Here is a 17574-nt window from a genome sequence, read left to right as displayed (position 1 = left end):
CCTAGAGTCGACACACTAGTGTGTAGCTGCATTTTCAAAACATATTAACACAAAATAAGGAAGGCTTTATGATTGCAAAACAATGATAATTGTTATCGATAGGTAATATATCTTCTTGCATTCAAAAAAGATAAATAATATTTTTTTTTTACTTTTTTATGTTTATACATATTTTTTATACATATGCACAACTTATTATTTTTAATGTCTGTATATTAATTAGAGTATGCTTCCATGCAATGCATAGTAAGAAAAATTACTATAATATATTAAATTTAGTGTAAAAAAAGTTATTCAATAAAAAAGTAAACACACAGCCATCAAAATGTATATAGAATTCAAGTTTTTTTATATCTCTATCGTAGAACTTCGTGCAATGATAAAATAATAATATATTCAATTACCATATGATCATCATCATAAACAAATAGGCATAAGAAGTGAAGAAATCTGTATACATAAATATTCACATAATTGTATAGTAAGAAAAATTGTTGTATGTATAAATTTTAGTATAATAAAATATAATAATAAAAATAGAAACGTAGATGCACAAGTGATGATGATGATAGTAATATTTTCGTTTAGTTAGAAGAAGAGGAGGCAATCTTTATAATAAAAAAAGAAGAAGAAGAGGCAAAATTTAACGCAATAAAATGCATCAATAGGCTTATATAGAATTGCAAAAATTCCTCTTAAAGTAATCAACGGTTAAAATACAATCATAAATAAGTAAAAATATTCCTTTTTTAAAAAAGTAAAAACATTTTTGTAGCATCATAAAAAAAATTATAATCTAATGCACCAAGGTATTCAGTAAACTTGCTAAATTGTCATAGTGCTATCTTAAAATTTAGTTACAACCATAACATGACAAGTATTGCGATTTGCGACAATAGTATTGCGATTTAATTATTAGTTACTAGTTAATAAAAACTCTCACGAGTGGAACGTCAAAAAAAAAAAAAAAACTCTCACGAGTGACGACCATAACATGACAAGTATTGCGATTTGCGACAATAGTAAATATTAGTAAATTTGCATTTATGAAAGAATGGCCATCAAGTATATGCCGAAAGAGGGACTTTGATGTTTTGTAAGTGTGGTTTGTTTTCTGAGAAAGTGGGACTGAAATGCATATGGCGGAGACCCACAAGATTGAAAAGGACTTCACTTTTATTTTGAGCTATAAGCACTAACATCTGGCTATTTGGTACCAGCCATATTGGACATCAATTTGCAACCATCAAATATTGAAAAAAATAAACCCCCTTAACCTCATGCTGTTGGAGTCATTTTGATTCATTTGTGTAAAATTCATAATTATCTAAACTGCTTTTATTTTTTTGTTCTGAATGTGGATCGGGCAGAAGCAATTGTTTTTTTTTTAATCAATGCCCGAAGCTATTGTTACCTTCAATTTTGATAGGCAAAAACACTTAAAGGACGTGTTTGAGAATAAAAGTTTGAAGAAAAAGGGAAGGAAAGTCAAAGTTTTTTTTTTATTATTCAAACTCAAGTTTTTATTTTAAAATTAAGAGTTACATAATCTTAATAAAAAAACTAGAACGTTAAATTTATATTGTTTATCATTTTATTTATTAGAAAATAAATTAGAAATATTTTGAAAATGGAAATTTTGTCTTTTTATTTTCTTCAAAATTCTACTTTCAAATATACTCTAAAATGCTTAAGTTTTGTTTTGGGGAGGGAGGTGAGGATTGGAAGAGGAACGATATCATCCAAAAATTTAATTCAACACTCACATAAGAAATTTGTTGAATTTTATAAATTTATAATAATTATCTTAAAAGTTATTTTAATAATAATTTTTTATTTGTTCACCATAAAAAATTATTTACATGAACAAACACATGACTATTCTCGTCCAAATTATGGGATCTAAGCTTCCCTTGTGATGGGATCAAACCTTGCACTTGAAACTTGTGTTTCTCCTGTGCGAGGTGGACAAATTTTGTCTTTTTACCTATCTGTATCATTTCATTTCCCTTTCTCTTGGCTCAAATGTGTGTCATTGTCCTGAATTTATATATTTATTTACTAGTCAGACGCTCAGTTTAGTTACTTTCTTTGGTCAAGAGGCTAAGCCCTGTTTAAAATGCAACTCTAGTTTAGATCAGGCCAACAATGACTAAAGCTAAATCCAATAAATCTCCTTAACCCTTCAAAGTATTCATTTTGATCCACAAATTAAAATTTAAAATTACTGAACACAAAGTCCCGAACAGTAACTATAAAAGAATTATCCCTATAAAAATATTATTTTGTGAATTATTATTAATTTTTTGGTATAATCAAAATGTATAATTCCATTCCCACTGGATGATCTCATTTGTGGAGGTAAAGTGATATATTTAATTGTCGCTCCATGTCCAACTTGGAAATCTAATCTCAGACTCTTTAGTTAAGGACTCAAATATAAAATCAATTTTGCCAATAGCTTTTGATGTGAATTGTTATTATAAACTAAGCCTAATGATACCCACACATTACCAAATCAGACCTGAACAAAAATAACCATTTTTGGTCACAAGATTATTAATGATTAGGCATTTTTGTAAATTAAAACGAAAAAAATGCAACTTCAAAAGTATTGTCTTCTTTCAAAGTGAATACTCAACACTCTACTAGACATTAGATTGCTAATCAAGAGAGGTAATAGGTAATTCATAAAATAATGTATTTTTCACATACACTTTCTCATGATACTCTTGCATAACACCATTTTCTTTACTATTTTATCCAACACTTCTCTTTCTCCCTTGTATCTTTCTTATTAATACTTCTCTTACAAATCATAAAAAAGTTGTATATACAAATTCAATTTCTCGTAAAATATAAATGCAATTTTTAAATATATTTTATATTATCATTGTAATTTGATATCAAGAATTTATGTAATAAAGTTTTGTATTGAAAGTCAACATAGATTACCCTTAAAAATTCCGCTAATTCCGATCAAAGTTTTATCCTTATTCATAAATTTATATGACAGGAAGATTTTGTTGTCAAGCTTAGCAGAACAACTAGGATATTTGTGAACTTAAAAACCATTAATCTATCTTGCCCTCTAATGTCATAAATCCAAATAAACAAGTGGTCATAAATTAGCAATTTTGGTCAACCTTTTCAACCTGCCTGCACGGGGTTCCATTCTTTGTTTTTGTATTGTGGAAATGATTCATTCAAAGATAAGAGACAGATACAGAGACAACTAGACAACTCCTTTTCACTCAAAGATGTAAGAACAGAAGCATCAAGCATGCACTTAGTCCCAATTGCAAGGTCAATTCAGTAGGTGGCCATACCCCATTATCTCACTGTTCACAATTTTTTTGGGTATAATCCTCTTCTTCCCTCTTTCAATGTTCTCTTTCTCTATGCACAACCCTCCAAAATGAACCTCTTCTTTTTCCTCAAACCCCTCTCGTCTCTCATGATTCTCTCCTACATCATCCTCTTCTTTCTCCTTGTAAGAAACACCTCTTGTGATGTGGACCCAAATTATGTCGCATGTCCACCTAAAACCTGCGCCAACAACAACCAAAGTATAAGCTATCCCTTTTACATCGAAGAAACACAAGAACCTTTTTGTGGGAACCCTGGTTTTGCCATCTCTTGTGGCCCAAATGGTTTTCCAATCCTCAATCTGTCTAATACCCATTACATCATTCATCAGATATTCTACGAAAATCAGACCCTTCGAGTGTCCAATGCTGCGTTTTCAGTTTCACGGTCAAACACCACCAATTCCAAAGGTTGTCTTCCTGTTCCTCTTACTCATAATCTCACTCTTCCTAGTACCCCCGAGTTCGATATTGCTCCGAATCAATCAAACATGAGATTGTTCTACGGCTGTGAGTCATTATTACCTTGGCCGGAAGAGCACAGAGTTGGGTGTCCTAACGAAACGAGTTCAGTTCTGGCATTCTATAAAGAGGATAAAAATATAAGCTTGGTGTCAAAGAATTGCAGGGGCGAGGTTGTGGATACGATAGTGGAAGATGGAATAATTGAAGGAGGGGTTGAAGAAGCGTTGAGAAAAGGGTTGTTGCTGACGTGGAAGGCCGGTAACTGCAGCGAGTGCCACAGCAGTGGAGGGAGGTGCGGCTTCGATTCAATTATGTACACTTTCAGGTGCTTCTGCACTGACAGAGTTCATTCTGCCAAATGTGATCCTGATAATGGTCCAGGTTAGTTTCTCTCTCTCTTGCTTAATCTTTTCACTTTTCAAGTTTATGGTCAATAGAGAAAATGGAAGCCATTGATTGATAGAGAGGTTCCATGTGACTCACCGATATTTGAGAGACGCACATGTTTGCTTGGTTTATTGATCCTCTTGCACAAATAGCACAATAGTTTTAATTAGCGGAATAAATTATTCACTTCGTTTCTATAATTGTTCTCATTTTAAGTTATAGTTTCTAATAGAGTTAATTCCGCCCTTGGTTTTGTGGTTTGTCGATATCTTCTTAAATCATCAAAGAGCGAGTTCGAATACGACATCTAACCAAATTCTACACGACAAGGCTATAATTTTTAATTCCTACACATACATACAAATTAAATTTTGGTTGTTCCCATTGTTAATACCAGACAAAATGTTTTCACTGCTATGATAGTTTTCTTACAGTGATAGATAAACCATCACAAAGAACTCTGTTTAAACATTAAAATTTGCAACTTTATATAATGATTAAAACTTCCAATAAAGATAAGGGATCAAGTAATTTTTTTAGCATAATTACAATTATTCAAAGTGATTTAAGTGGTTTAAATTGCTAGTTATAGTTATTAAAATGTATGGAGACATGTAACGTTTACTCGAACTTCATAGTTGCAATGGCTGGGTGGTTAATTAGAAGCGTTGATAGGAAATTATATTATTAGTTTTTTTTTTTTGCTGAAGATTGGAAATTATATATAAAAACTGCTAGTATAATTAATAACTAATTAATTTAAAACTATTTATTTAGTTTATATGCTTGCAATTGGTGTGTTTTCTTCGTTTCTAGTTAGTTCTTTCTAGCTAACAAAATGCAAAGTTGAGACTATACAGTACTATATAACAGTTGCTCAACAAAAAACTCAACAGCACAGTTCTGTTAACCCTAAACACAAGTATGCTTTTTTTTTTTTTACTGCAACACAAGTATGGTAATGCATGTTTTTTTTTTTTTACTGCAACACAAGTATGCTTATGCATTATTTATATGCGTTTACTTTGTAATTGAAAATGGCAACAAAGGGCGGAGATTGGTCTAATCAATCTCGAATGGTGTGGTCAATGAGTGAAAAAAAGAAAGAAAGAGGTGAGGTAGAATAACTACCAAAAGTAATTAGTCAAAGTGTCAAACCATAATTCTATTTTACCTGTTAATGCTACGACTTATGGGATAAGAGATAATGGGGGCAGAAATCTTTTTCTATTTCAGTTTTTTTAATATTAATTAGTACAATAATGTTGTGAATAGAAAGCAGTACTGCTATAAATTTAAATTAATGTTAGTACAGTTTTGAAATAAGAAAGTCGCACCTATATCATTTAGTTGACTTCAAACGAATTTTGAATATTCCAAACAACTGCTTGTGCTTTTTTCTTTTTTTCAATTTCATGATTGATACATTATCAATAATTTAGGTCGGTGTTCCTACTTTCCAATCCAGGATGGATGCCTCTTATGTCTACTTTTCAAGGCATATATTTTTATTATGGGTTATATTTATGAGAACTCTGAAGATATTAGCTAAAAATTTAATGAAAAAATATATTGGCTAAAATATATTAAATATACTTTATTAAATGTTTTTAATTATTTAAAAAATAAATATAGATATTTTTATGTTTAGATATAATATTTTGTAATGGGATTTTGTGAATTTTATTTTCTCAATCATTGTTATTCTTAACACTTGCTTTTTATTACTGATATTGAAATTAATGAGAAATTAGAAAGATAATTAAGTTGAAGAGAGAAATTGATAGAATTGGTGAATTTTAAATAAGGATAATTTTAACATTTAAAAATAAAAAATAAAAAACAGTATTAACAAAATTTCTTATAATATATGTGAATTAATAAAAAAATGGAGGAAGTATTTTTCAATACCTCAATATGAATTCTCTTGAAAGAACACACCTAGGAAAGATAGAGATATATTATTGCTTCTCTCTTTCTCTCCGGGAGAGAGACAGAGAGACTAGAATATACTTTTTATACTAATTTTGTTAAATAATTTTTTTAAAAAATAGAAGAGGATGGAAAGGAGGAACCGAGGAAGTGGGGAAAAGATGGGGTATAATTAATATAAAAAAACTGAAAGAAGAAATAAAAATAACTTAAAGATGTTTTAATATTTTATTTTTAAAACTAAAAAATAATATTTTTTAAAACTATTTTCAAAAACTACCTTAATCAAATACTTTTTCTATTGTAACTCGTTTTCCCTTTCTGAGGAAACTATATTACTGCAATAGATATTAAGATGATTCAACATTGTATTTGATTTTGCATGAAAAAATATAATTATATTTGATACCGACGTTTAATGGGAAAAGAGCATGCAACATAGTTTATTTCGTTTGACAACATTGTAGAAACATCAGTGTATGCGTCAGATTATATATATATAGAAGTGCATATTCTGTAGAGAACAATGATCTAATTTAGACCAACTTAAACTATAATTGTTAACACTATCTGAAGAAGATATTTTTAACTTTTTCTCTTAGCTTTCTATGGATTACCCAATCTAAACAGAATTGACCGATTCAAAATTCTGAGCTGCTTTCATCCGTTGGGTGGGTTGAAATGGATTGGGAGCCGGAAATTTCCCCTGCTTATCAAAATTTTGATTTTTTTTTCATGTCTAATATTTTAAGCAAAATTCACAATAACGTGCCGAAGTTACCGGCTTGGGCCACTATTAGGATGGACTTTGTTTTTGGGTTACTATTGGCCCCTATCTCCTTTACTATGCAAAACGGAAATACACTTCTGTTGCACTAATGGGGGTACAAAAAATATTGTGCAATTGCACAATATTTTTAAGTGTATTTCCCTGGTGTAACTCAGTTTGTGGGAAAAATATACAACAGAATCATAATTCCATTGTGTAAGTGGAGTTCAACAAAGAATGTACAACAAAACATAATTTTGTTACACAATGTACAACAAAATTATATTTTCGTTTTACATGTTTTTCATTGTGTTGTAATTTGTGTAACATAATATAATCGTGATTCCGTTGTGTTATAGACATTGTAAGTGGGAAAGAGTGGGTGTTAATATTGGAGGAAAGGAGACAAAAGATATTTTAGTGTTTGCACATTGATGGTAGGGACCAAAGCAATTTTGGAGGGACCAATATCAATTTCCTTGTTTTTGCCTTATCCGGATTATGACAAGTTTAGCCATATTTTTGAGCAAAATCTTGCTTAATGCATTGGCCCATTAAAAAATTTAAATGGCCAAGTATGAATCGCAAGTTACCTTACTAAGTTTAAAACAACTATCCAACCACTCATGTAAAAAAAAAAAGAAACTATCCAACTACAAGTAGGGGTATTTAAAAAGTTAGTTCGAATTGAATTGTAACCAAACCTAAATTGAATTATTTTTTTTTGAACTAGTTCAAGAAAAAATGAGTGTACTATTTTATAAAATCAATTCGGTTAATCTAATTATTTCTACAATTGAATTGATTTTTATTTAAATATTTTTTTTATTTAAAAAAATAGTTCAAAAACTAGTTAAAAAATCAGTTTAAAACTGGTTCGGTACTTAGAACTAATTTAAAACTGATTAAAAATTAGTTCAGCTCAAAATCAAATTTTTAAAACCAGTCTGATTTTAAATCAATTTCTAAACCACTTTAACTATTTGGATATAAAATCTAATTGGTTAAAACAATTCAAAACCAATTCAATTCAATTTTTTTTTACCAAACTAGTTTTTGCACAATACTAAGTACAAGAATGCAACAATTCAAGTAACATTTTAACATCTAGACCAATGAAAAAAAAGTACAAAAAATATATATGTTGAATCAAGTCTATTGACTTATATAGAAGATTAGATATATTAGTTTGGTCCAAAATTGGTCTACTAGTTTATTAAAAGACTTTACTAAAATCAAAATTTAATTAGACTTTTAAATTATGTTAGAGTTTTTTCTTTTTTTTTTAAATTAGATTAGATCTTAAAAAAAAGTCAACATCAATTAAATAGATTACACTTAATCTTTATACTTATAAAATAAATTAAGCCTAACTTGATCTATTTTTTGCACATGACTATATAGTAAAACTTTGAAGGTGGTTCTTCAAAAAATTCTTAACCACTGCTGGGATAATTGTTAAACATAGCATCCAGGGGTATTTAGTTATAATTTTTTTAAAATAGAAAATAGTTCTAAAAAAATATGAAGCAAACAACTCTACGTTCTTATGTCCTAATCATTACTTTTATTCACAATTTTGCGTTTTATGTTATTTATTTTTTAAATTGTGTTTTTATTTTATATATATTTTTTATTATTTAAGTTAGCTGATCAATCAACTTGTGGGATAATAAAACGGGATGAACAAGTCATTCCAAATTATTATTATTATTATTAGGAGTGACTCTCTCTCTATATTATAAATATAATAAAATAAAAGAAGAAAAAAGGTTTAATAGTTAAAAAAATAAAATATTAAGAGGAAGAAAAGAAAATAATTAACTAAAAAGTAACAGGACAGTTATTAAAAAAGGAATATCGAAACTGAAAGTTTAAAAACTAGTGAAGTAGAAAATTGTCTTAGAAATGTGGACATCAAAATGGAGTATTTCTTTTATTATTAGTATAAATTATTATTATTAATACTAGTTGAAAAACAGACACTCTTTGCTTTGTGCCTTAATTGTCTTTTTTTAGTTGGATGTAGTTATAACAACTGCTGTTGAAAAGCTCTTAAGCAATAATTATTTGTGTTGTGAGTTGTTTTTAAAACTAATTGAAGAATAAATTAAGAATAATAAATATGTACATGAAATAGTTTATTAATAGTTATGGATTAAATCAAAGTGACTCGTTTTACTCCACTTTGATGGGCTAGTGGCGACACAGATCTAACACACTTTTTATTTTTATTTTTATCAACTCTACTTCTTCATGTAAGTATTCTGTGATATAGTCACAATATTATTTTAATTTTCAGAAAGGAACCCTGCTTCGAAATTAGGTCCGAAGTTGAAACATTTAATGACGTAGTTATAAAATGTTGAAAGTGACGTGTTTCTTAGGGTAGTTTATATGCTACCAATATGGATGGGGGAGATGATACTTAACCTGAAGCTAGTATTGTTGAGATCTGAATCCGTTAGATGAATAAAATGCTTTTTGAGATGTGTTATTTCTCTAGAGATTAAGTATTTAGTGTAAAAAATGTCAAAAGCAGTTCATAACACTTTTGGTACTCACTTATTAGTTGTTGATCGCAGTAGAAATGGATTCCAACTTTAATCGAACTTTTATCAATAATGTTGAGTTCAAATCTTATGTAGTCACTTTAGACAGAGTTTTATAGATCATATACGTAAAATTACAACATGGAGTAATGTCCATTTCTTAGTTTTAAGGTTGAACGTGAATAGCTTCCTTTGCCTTTAATTATGAATTTCCAAGTTTTCCCATGGAAGACTCAACATGGACCCTGTTCCTCAAGTTGTACTTCTCCCCTTTCCCCGATACTTATTTTCTAGTCTCGTTTCTAGTCTTGTTTTTTGAATAACACGCCTACATTGAAAGGTTGCTTAATCCAACTTTACTTCCTTACACTGATTCTCTTTTGGTCTTTTCCCCCTCTTAGTTCTGGTCCTAAATCAATCTATAAGAGAAGGATAAGAGTTGCTAGCTAAGTGTAGTTATGGTTGACTAGACTAGAGACATAACAACAATTTTTAATGTACTCAACAGAAGAAAAGTATGTTTGTTAAGAAACTATTAATTTGATGATAACATTTCAATCAACTCTAGCTTTTGCAGTGTAATACTGTTTTTCATTAAGTATTTTAGCATAGGATTCGATATGTTTGGTTTCGAAAAAAATAAACGAAAGAAACTGAAAGAAAAAAAAATGGAAAATAAGATGATAATTTAGGTTATTGATAGAAAAAAATGAAAGAAAATAATGTTAAATCTTTTTCTTTTCTTTTATTTGATTTTCTGAAAAGTCAAATGGGAGAAAAAAAGGCACATATACAAAATGATATAAACATTTCTAAAAGAGAGAAATGTCAGCAAATAAAGATATTTTTGTATTAAAAGTTGTTAACACATAATTCAACCATTAAATCTTTTAATCTTTGGGGTTGATCTTTGAATAAAACTATAATTAAAAGTACCGCTTTATTAAAAAAAATGGGCCAATTTAGCAGAAAATATTAGTTTTATGTCAAATAAAAGTTTCAAATACTTTCTAATTTTTTAAAAGGTAATTTTGTCTTTTTCATAAAAAAGATTCTCTCTCTCATTCTGGTGTGCCCACGTCAAAGTCTTTTTCTTCCCTTTTATGAGACAAGTCAAACAGTGGAAGATGAGAACACAATACCTTTTCTATCCCTCCTCCATTCTCCCTTCTCTATTTCTGCATATCAAACACAGCATAAAAGTTAAAAATGAAACATAAGAAACAAATTGGAGATTACATTATAAGAAGATAAAGATTTCAAGTCTTCAAAATATTATGATAATTTTACTACTTGTAGCTTGTAGGTTGTGAAATGAGTGGAATAAATAGAGATAAAAAAAGAAAAGAAAAAAGTAAAAAAGTTAGAGATGTACTAGATTTCGTGATAGAAAAAAAAAGAGAGGGCAATGAAAAAAAATAAAAGAGAAACTCAACTTAAAAAAATTAACTTTTAAACATTATATTGTAATCATATTGGGTAACAAAGATTAAAGATTTCAGTAAGTCACTTGAAAAGAATAAAATTTTTCTCTTTCTTTTTCCTTTTTTGCTTATTTTATGGGCGTAAAGGCGAGTATAAGAAAAATAACTTGATAATTAATACAAGGTTTAATTTATAGTTACGCTATTAATAGTTAAATTTTTTCTTAATAAATTTTGTTTAAATTTATTCTCTTAAATTGCTCTTAATTTATTTTTCAAATTGTTTAATTATTATATTTATGTTTATATTTTTTTAATTATTACAATGAAGTTATTTCTTTAGCTTATTTTATCTATTTTTCTATCTCATTCTTATGTTTTTTTATCTTAAATATTTTGTATAAATAAAAATATTAATTTTGCTGTTGCCTAAAGGATAATTTTTAAAGAATTAATAAATAAATAAATAATTTCTATTAAAAATACATTGATAATGTGTTGATAATGTTAAATGTGACACTCTTTTTTTTTTTTAACTTTATAATTTTTTATCCATTGCTTTATGTAACAAAACCCGTAATTGATTGCAATCATTAAAGATCGAGAGATTAAATTTTATTAAAAAGTTGCTAAAGAACTAAAATTGGGTAAGTATTCGGCTAAAAATGTAATTAATGGTTGGAATAGTGATCACTTGTCATTGACTTCCACCCTTGTTATGTGGTGAAATTCCTATATAATTTCATATCATCACATTTTCATTGTATTTCTTTTTCTAAAAATGTATTATTTACAAATCAGAAAAAATGTAGAGATTAATCTAGACTATATAGTCCTCGGTCATATAATATTTTGTTATATCACACTCGAGAAGTCATTTTTAAGAAGTTTAGTTTCACAAGTTCACACAGAGAGAGATTACTAGAAAACTGAGAAAGGAGGAGGAGAGGAGGGTGGGTTCCCAGAAATTTGAAGCCACTGATTATGACACTGAACGCGTTTTCTATCTTGCCTCGTTGACTAGTCGCGTTGAAGTGAAGTGTGAACCTAACCACCTAAAACGACCTCGTCATTCTTTAGTCTTGTCCAGTGTTTTTTTTTTAATTATATTATCAGTATAAAATATCTATCACTTTATGATAATTAATGTTCGTAAAATTTGACCTCACATAATGATTTCTTTCTTTCTAATCACTTTTTTAAACCATAATATTTGAATTTGAGATCTTAAAGAACTTAAGGAGATCGAGAATAATACTAAACTTATGTATGTTGGTGTCGTCTTATTATTTCCCACACTCTTTCAACGTCATTCGGTACTCTTTTTTCTACCTCTTTTTAAGTATTTCAACCTCAGAGGCCCACTCCATTTCCAAAACTCTTGTGGACTCTGGACCCTTCCCTTGTGATATTTATTTTTAATGTTCATTACCGTGCATTCAAGTGTTTCTCAAAATAAGGATGGTGGATGGAAGTTTTGAAGCAGAGTCAGTTTAGAGATTATAAGGAGGGATCAAACTAGTCAAGTCTTTGTGCTTGTTTCAAAAGGCGTAAGAAATAATTGGTCTCACTTTCTCTAAAGGCCGGATATGTATGTGTTTCTTGGTTTCACACTCCCTCTTTCATCTTCCATGGAACCTTTTTCAAGGGGGTATTCCGTAGTCATTTTTTAGTTCAACTGGCGTATCAAGAACTTCAAGTTGGAGCTATATTGGGAGGACTATAAAAACAATACAAACTTGAGCTTACTTTGGAGTTTAGAGAATCAAATCCTAGTTGAATTCTATTCTCCTTTTTGCTCATAGACGTACTGGGTGATTCAGGAAGGATGGGTTCAGTTTATGAATTAGTATTATTGCTTTTATTTTGTGGCCTTATGCCACTTGTCTTGGCGGCTGGGAACCAAGCAGAGTGTCCACCTTCGTTTCCATGTGGATATCTTGACAATATCAGTTTCCCATTCACTCTAACTGAACGCCCGGACTGTGGCTTATTGCCCATTCGCAATTGTGATGATCCACTTAAGCACAAAATGATCCAATTACAGAAAAATGGAGAATGGTTTCAGCTTGTACGCGTTGCTCAGCTTTTCAGTAGTCCTACTACTCCTCTCACAACTTTTCAATTTAGAGACACAAATCTCTATCACCTTCTGCAGAACGAAAGTTGTGAAGCTTTTGGAAACAATTATACTCTTCCTCATAGTTCTGGCTTTGCTGCTTCTCTTTATATCCAATACAACACAACTCTGTTCAGGTGCAACCGCAGCCTCCATGTCAGCCCTCCCACAAACATGTCTCATTATACAAAGTGCCCTGATTACGATCTCTACTACAACATCACAGCAGCTGAAGATGCGTCTTTGAGAGCATGTACAAAGGTCCTGCTTCCAATTAAAGACGTGCCTGACGCTAACAACCCATTCACATTCGTAACTGCAGATATCTTAACTAAAGTAGCATTAACCGATGAACGTGCAGCTTGCCACTATCGCAGAGGAGGGCAGTGTCAACTTGACAGCAGAGAGAAATTTTGTTGTACCAACGGTATACTACAACAAAATCCCTGTAAACACCCATGAATGCAATGCACTAACACTTGTTTCTTCTATCAGTTTTTCACATTTCCGGTTCTTAAATGTTTCCTTCACAATTTGTGAAACATTGTCTACTTTTCTGTAAATGCCCCAGCCCAGTTCCTTCTCCTACATCATAAACAGAATCAAAATAGCTCAAGTGACATTGATGTGCCTAATCTGTGTTCTCTCCTTGTCTTAAAATTTCAAATCTACAGTTTACTACACTGGCAAGGTCTGAGTTATTTTGATTGATTGTCTAATGTCTAATATTATTGGTGCAACACTCACAATTAGCATGCCATATTTTTCTCTGCATAACTTTATCTTCACACTTCAAATCTGTTTTGTTTGCTAAATTGTTTCTTCTAATTGTTGCAGTTATAAAAAAAGGGTCGAGTTTGAAACTGGTTATAGGTAATGTACAGTTTACATAACTTGATATTCCTTTTGAACATATGACTTCAAAATCACTGATCCTCAGTGTGTTGAATTCAGAGGGTCTGCTGATTTCTTTTATTTTAATTCCCTAATTCCCCCCCTCAAAAAACATGAGAACTTCTTTAAAATTTTTGTATAACTCTACTATGTCTCTATCAATGCTCATTGCTATCTATCAGGAGAGTAGCAGCAGTCATGCACTCTGTTATTTCTCATAGTATCTTAAATTGATATTTTCTCTTGGCCCGTTTCCACTGATTTAGGTATTGGAATCCCAAGCATGTTGGCAATTGGGTTGCTGTTTCTCTTTCTACTCTACAAACGAAAATATGCTACCTCAGGCGGACAATTGGAGTCAAGAGATTCTTATTCTGATTCCTCCTCAAATCCTCATCGAGAAACTAGTAGCGAGTACTTTGGAGTTCCACTCTTCTTGTATGAGCAGCTTAAAGAAGCAACAAATAATTTCGACCATACTAAAGAACTTGGTGATGGAGGCTTCGGTACTGTGTACCATGGTAGGATACTTAAACACTACTCTATTAGTTGACAGTTTGACACACAAAATTACTCTCCCTTGTTCAAGAAATTATTGTATGGTTTGGAACTACTACATGCTCATTGGTCCTAGTCAATCTTCACGTATCCATGGTCTGGAACTACTATGTGTCTATGGTCCTGGTCAATCCCGATAACACACATAGCAGAGTTTTATTACTTCTTTCTCATAAAATTGAAAAAAATCAGTTAAATATCATAGAGATTGGGCAGAACTACGGACATGTAGAGATTAAGCGGAATGATGAATGTGATGGTCCTGTACTATATACAATAATTTCTTGTCTTATTCTTGCTGTATCACTTAAACCTTTAAATTAAAACACAGGGAAACTCCCAGATGGACGTGAAGTTGCCGTGAAGCGCTTATACGAGCACAACTGGAAGCGAGTAGAACAGTTCATGAACGAAGTCAAGATCCTCACACGTTTGCGTCACAAATATCTTGTGTCACTCTATGGCTGCACTTCACGGCACAGCCGTGAACTCCTGCTCGTGTATGAATACATTTCAAATGGCACTGTAGCATGTCATCTCCACGGAGAATTAGCGAAGCCTGGCTCGCTACCGTGGTCTATACGAATGAAAATTGCCATAGAGACTGCTATTGCATTGACTTATCTCCATGCCTCTGACATCATTCACCGTGACGTGAAAACAAACAACATTCTCCTTGACAACAACTTTTGTGTTAAGGTAGCCGATTTTGGGCTTTCAAGAGACTTTCCCAACAATGTCACACATGTCTCCACAGCTCCACAAGGGTCCCCGGGTTACCTTGACCCTGAATATTACAATTGTTATCAGCTTACTAGTAAGAGTGATGTGTATAGTTTTGGAGTTGTGCTTATTGAGCTAATATCATCCAAGCCTGCAGTTGATATGAACAGGAGCAGGGATGAGATTAACTTGTCAAATCTAGCCGTGAGGAAGATTCAAGAAAGTGCAATTAGTGAGCTGGTTGATCCTTCTCTTGGTTTTGATTCAGATAATGGGATTAAGGGGATGATAGTTTCAGTGGCAGGGTTGGCTTTTCAGTGTTTGCAAAGGGAAAAGGACTTGAGACCTTCTATGGATGAAGTGTTGGATGAACTGAGGAGAATTGAGAGTGGGAAGGATGAGGGAGAGGTTCAAGATGAGGGTGATGTTAATGGTGCTGCAGTTTCACATAGTTCTGCACATTCACCACCACCAGCCTCACCTGAGTGGGAAGAAGTTAGATTGTTGAGGAATATAAAGCCTACATCCCCAAACACTGTCACTGATAAATGGGAAAGTAAATGTACTACCCCTAATATCAGTGGTTAATCATTTGGTCTATTATTAATTGTTGACAATCCGTTTTTAGTTTTTACCATATCAACTTTCACCTCATTATTAGTTGAGTCACAGTATCATGATCGCCTCATTCGCTTGTTTATTTGTGAAAGGGATGATTAAATTATACGGCACATTGTAGTCAAGCAAAGAGTTGTGTGAGGATACATGACATGTGAATATTAGAAAGATTAAAATATATTTTTGACTCTTAATAAATATCTAAATTTTATTTGTTTTTTGATAAATTTTTTTCTTTATAAAATAATTTTTTTTATCCTTAACACTTATTTTTAGTCCATGATAAATTAATAAATTTTGTGTTTGTTTATGACAAATTTTGTTCATTAGTCATTTTCAAAAGAATTAATAATAATTAATTTTTTTATATCGAAGAACAAATATAAAATTCGTAATTTATTAGGAACTAAAAAAATGTTAAGGATAAAAAACAAAATTATTTTATCAAGAAGCAATATCAAAAAAAATTTATTAAAAAATAAACATAAAATTTGAATATTTATCATAAATAAAGGGTTTTCCTTTTCTACTTCGATAGAGACTGAGTTGATTGTAAGCAAGCTGGTTCATGTAGCATTCTAATTTTTGTGGTGATTAAAAATCATCACATTTTTGTAATTTACATTTTATAATCATAACGGAAGTCTGTGACAACCGGCAAAAATGGAATCATTGTTAACTCAAATAATTTTATAATCACATTTTGTTGACAGGCAAAAATTGTTCAATTGTAACATATCTTAAATGAGAGACCATAAATAGAATGAGGGACTAAAAAAAATGAACTTTTCTATATTTATAAGAATAAAAAACATGTTTAACCTTGTTTAAATTGGTTTGTTTTATGGAATTTTCTTGTTCAGGTTGACCTTATGAACTCGAAGAGATCTAGTAAGATTTAATTTAAAATAAGCACACTGTCTATATCATCATAAGCACACTGTCCAGTAAGATTTCAACATTTTATCATATCATCATAAGCACACTGTCTATATTTATACACAACGTTTGTCCAAATCAATATGGCTCTTAATTTTTTCCCTCTTAATTTTTCAAGTTTTCTCAAGAATCCCACAACTTTGAACTCTAAATTGGCAAATGTGGGAATTTGGAAGAGTTAACTCCCGTCCTGTCTTTTTGAGCCAATATGAAGTATCATCCGTAGGAGAATTTAATGGAAAACACGGTGGGTCGTGCTTCATGTTAGAATTGAGACTTTACTCATTGTTATAGATATAAAATATGTTGCTATCTTCTCTCATGTTCTTATGTTTTGTTTTTTTAGTTTGACACTTCATTGCTGGGATAACTATTTGCATCTGCCTCTATTTTTCTCCAAGTCACCCATGCTCATTTCCCAAGTCAAGTTGCGAATTATCAAACACGTTCTTTTAGATGAATTGATACACGACGGTGTATCGATCTTTAATCTGTGAAAGATCAATAACAGTTGGCATAGCTTCATTTATAGAGCATTAATAGAGAGTTCATTACTTTTCCTTGTACTCATTCTCTCTGCTGGTTATAAAAATAGGAATCAAGTGTACAACTGTTCACCTTCCTTCTATTGTGGGAATGTAAGGCCTTTCCGTTACCCTTTCACCGAGACTGATACCAGAGACATTCTACCGTTTGTGTCTGCTGAGATGGTTCTTGAAGTTGTATTATCTAATGATTGCTATGAGTGCTATAATTTCAGAGGAGGTCAATGTCTGCTTGTCAACCATAAAACGTTCAACTGTTCTGAAGGTACGCTTGGTATAAA

The 17574-nt window shown here is 31.0% G+C and overlaps 2 protein-coding genes across 2 annotated transcripts; both read left to right on the top strand.

The window, feature by feature from the left end:
• The first annotated feature begins 3501 nt into the window (after positions 1 to 3501).
• On the top strand, positions 3502 to 15865 carry LOC100792345 (LEAF RUST 10 DISEASE-RESISTANCE LOCUS RECEPTOR-LIKE PROTEIN KINASE-like 1.2). The gene is given in 6 exon segments (XM_014772966.3): positions 3502 to 3677; positions 3679 to 3705; positions 3707 to 4214; positions 13854 to 13889; positions 14177 to 14431; positions 14800 to 15865. Coding segments are annotated over 6 exon segments (1833 nt in total). The 5' UTR covers positions 3502 to 3650; the 3' UTR covers positions 15780 to 15865.
• LOC121174286 (uncharacterized) lies at positions 12030 to 13847 on the top strand. The gene has a single exon (XM_041013252.1). It carries the CDS (start codon positions 12726 to 12728, stop codon positions 13476 to 13478), a length of 753 nt encoding a protein of 250 aa, XP_040869186.1. The 5' UTR covers positions 12030 to 12725; the 3' UTR covers positions 13479 to 13847.
• Positions 15866 to 17574: the final 1709 nt, after the last annotated feature.

The sequence above is a fragment of the Glycine max genome, chromosome 20 (genome assembly GCF_000004515.6).
Source record: "Glycine max cultivar Williams 82 chromosome 20, Glycine_max_v4.0, whole genome shotgun sequence".
Lineage (NCBI taxonomy): Eukaryota > Viridiplantae > Streptophyta > Magnoliopsida > Fabales > Fabaceae > Glycine > Glycine max.
Note: the sequence above shows the minus strand (reverse complement) of the source record. Positions and strands in the feature narration are given on the sequence as shown.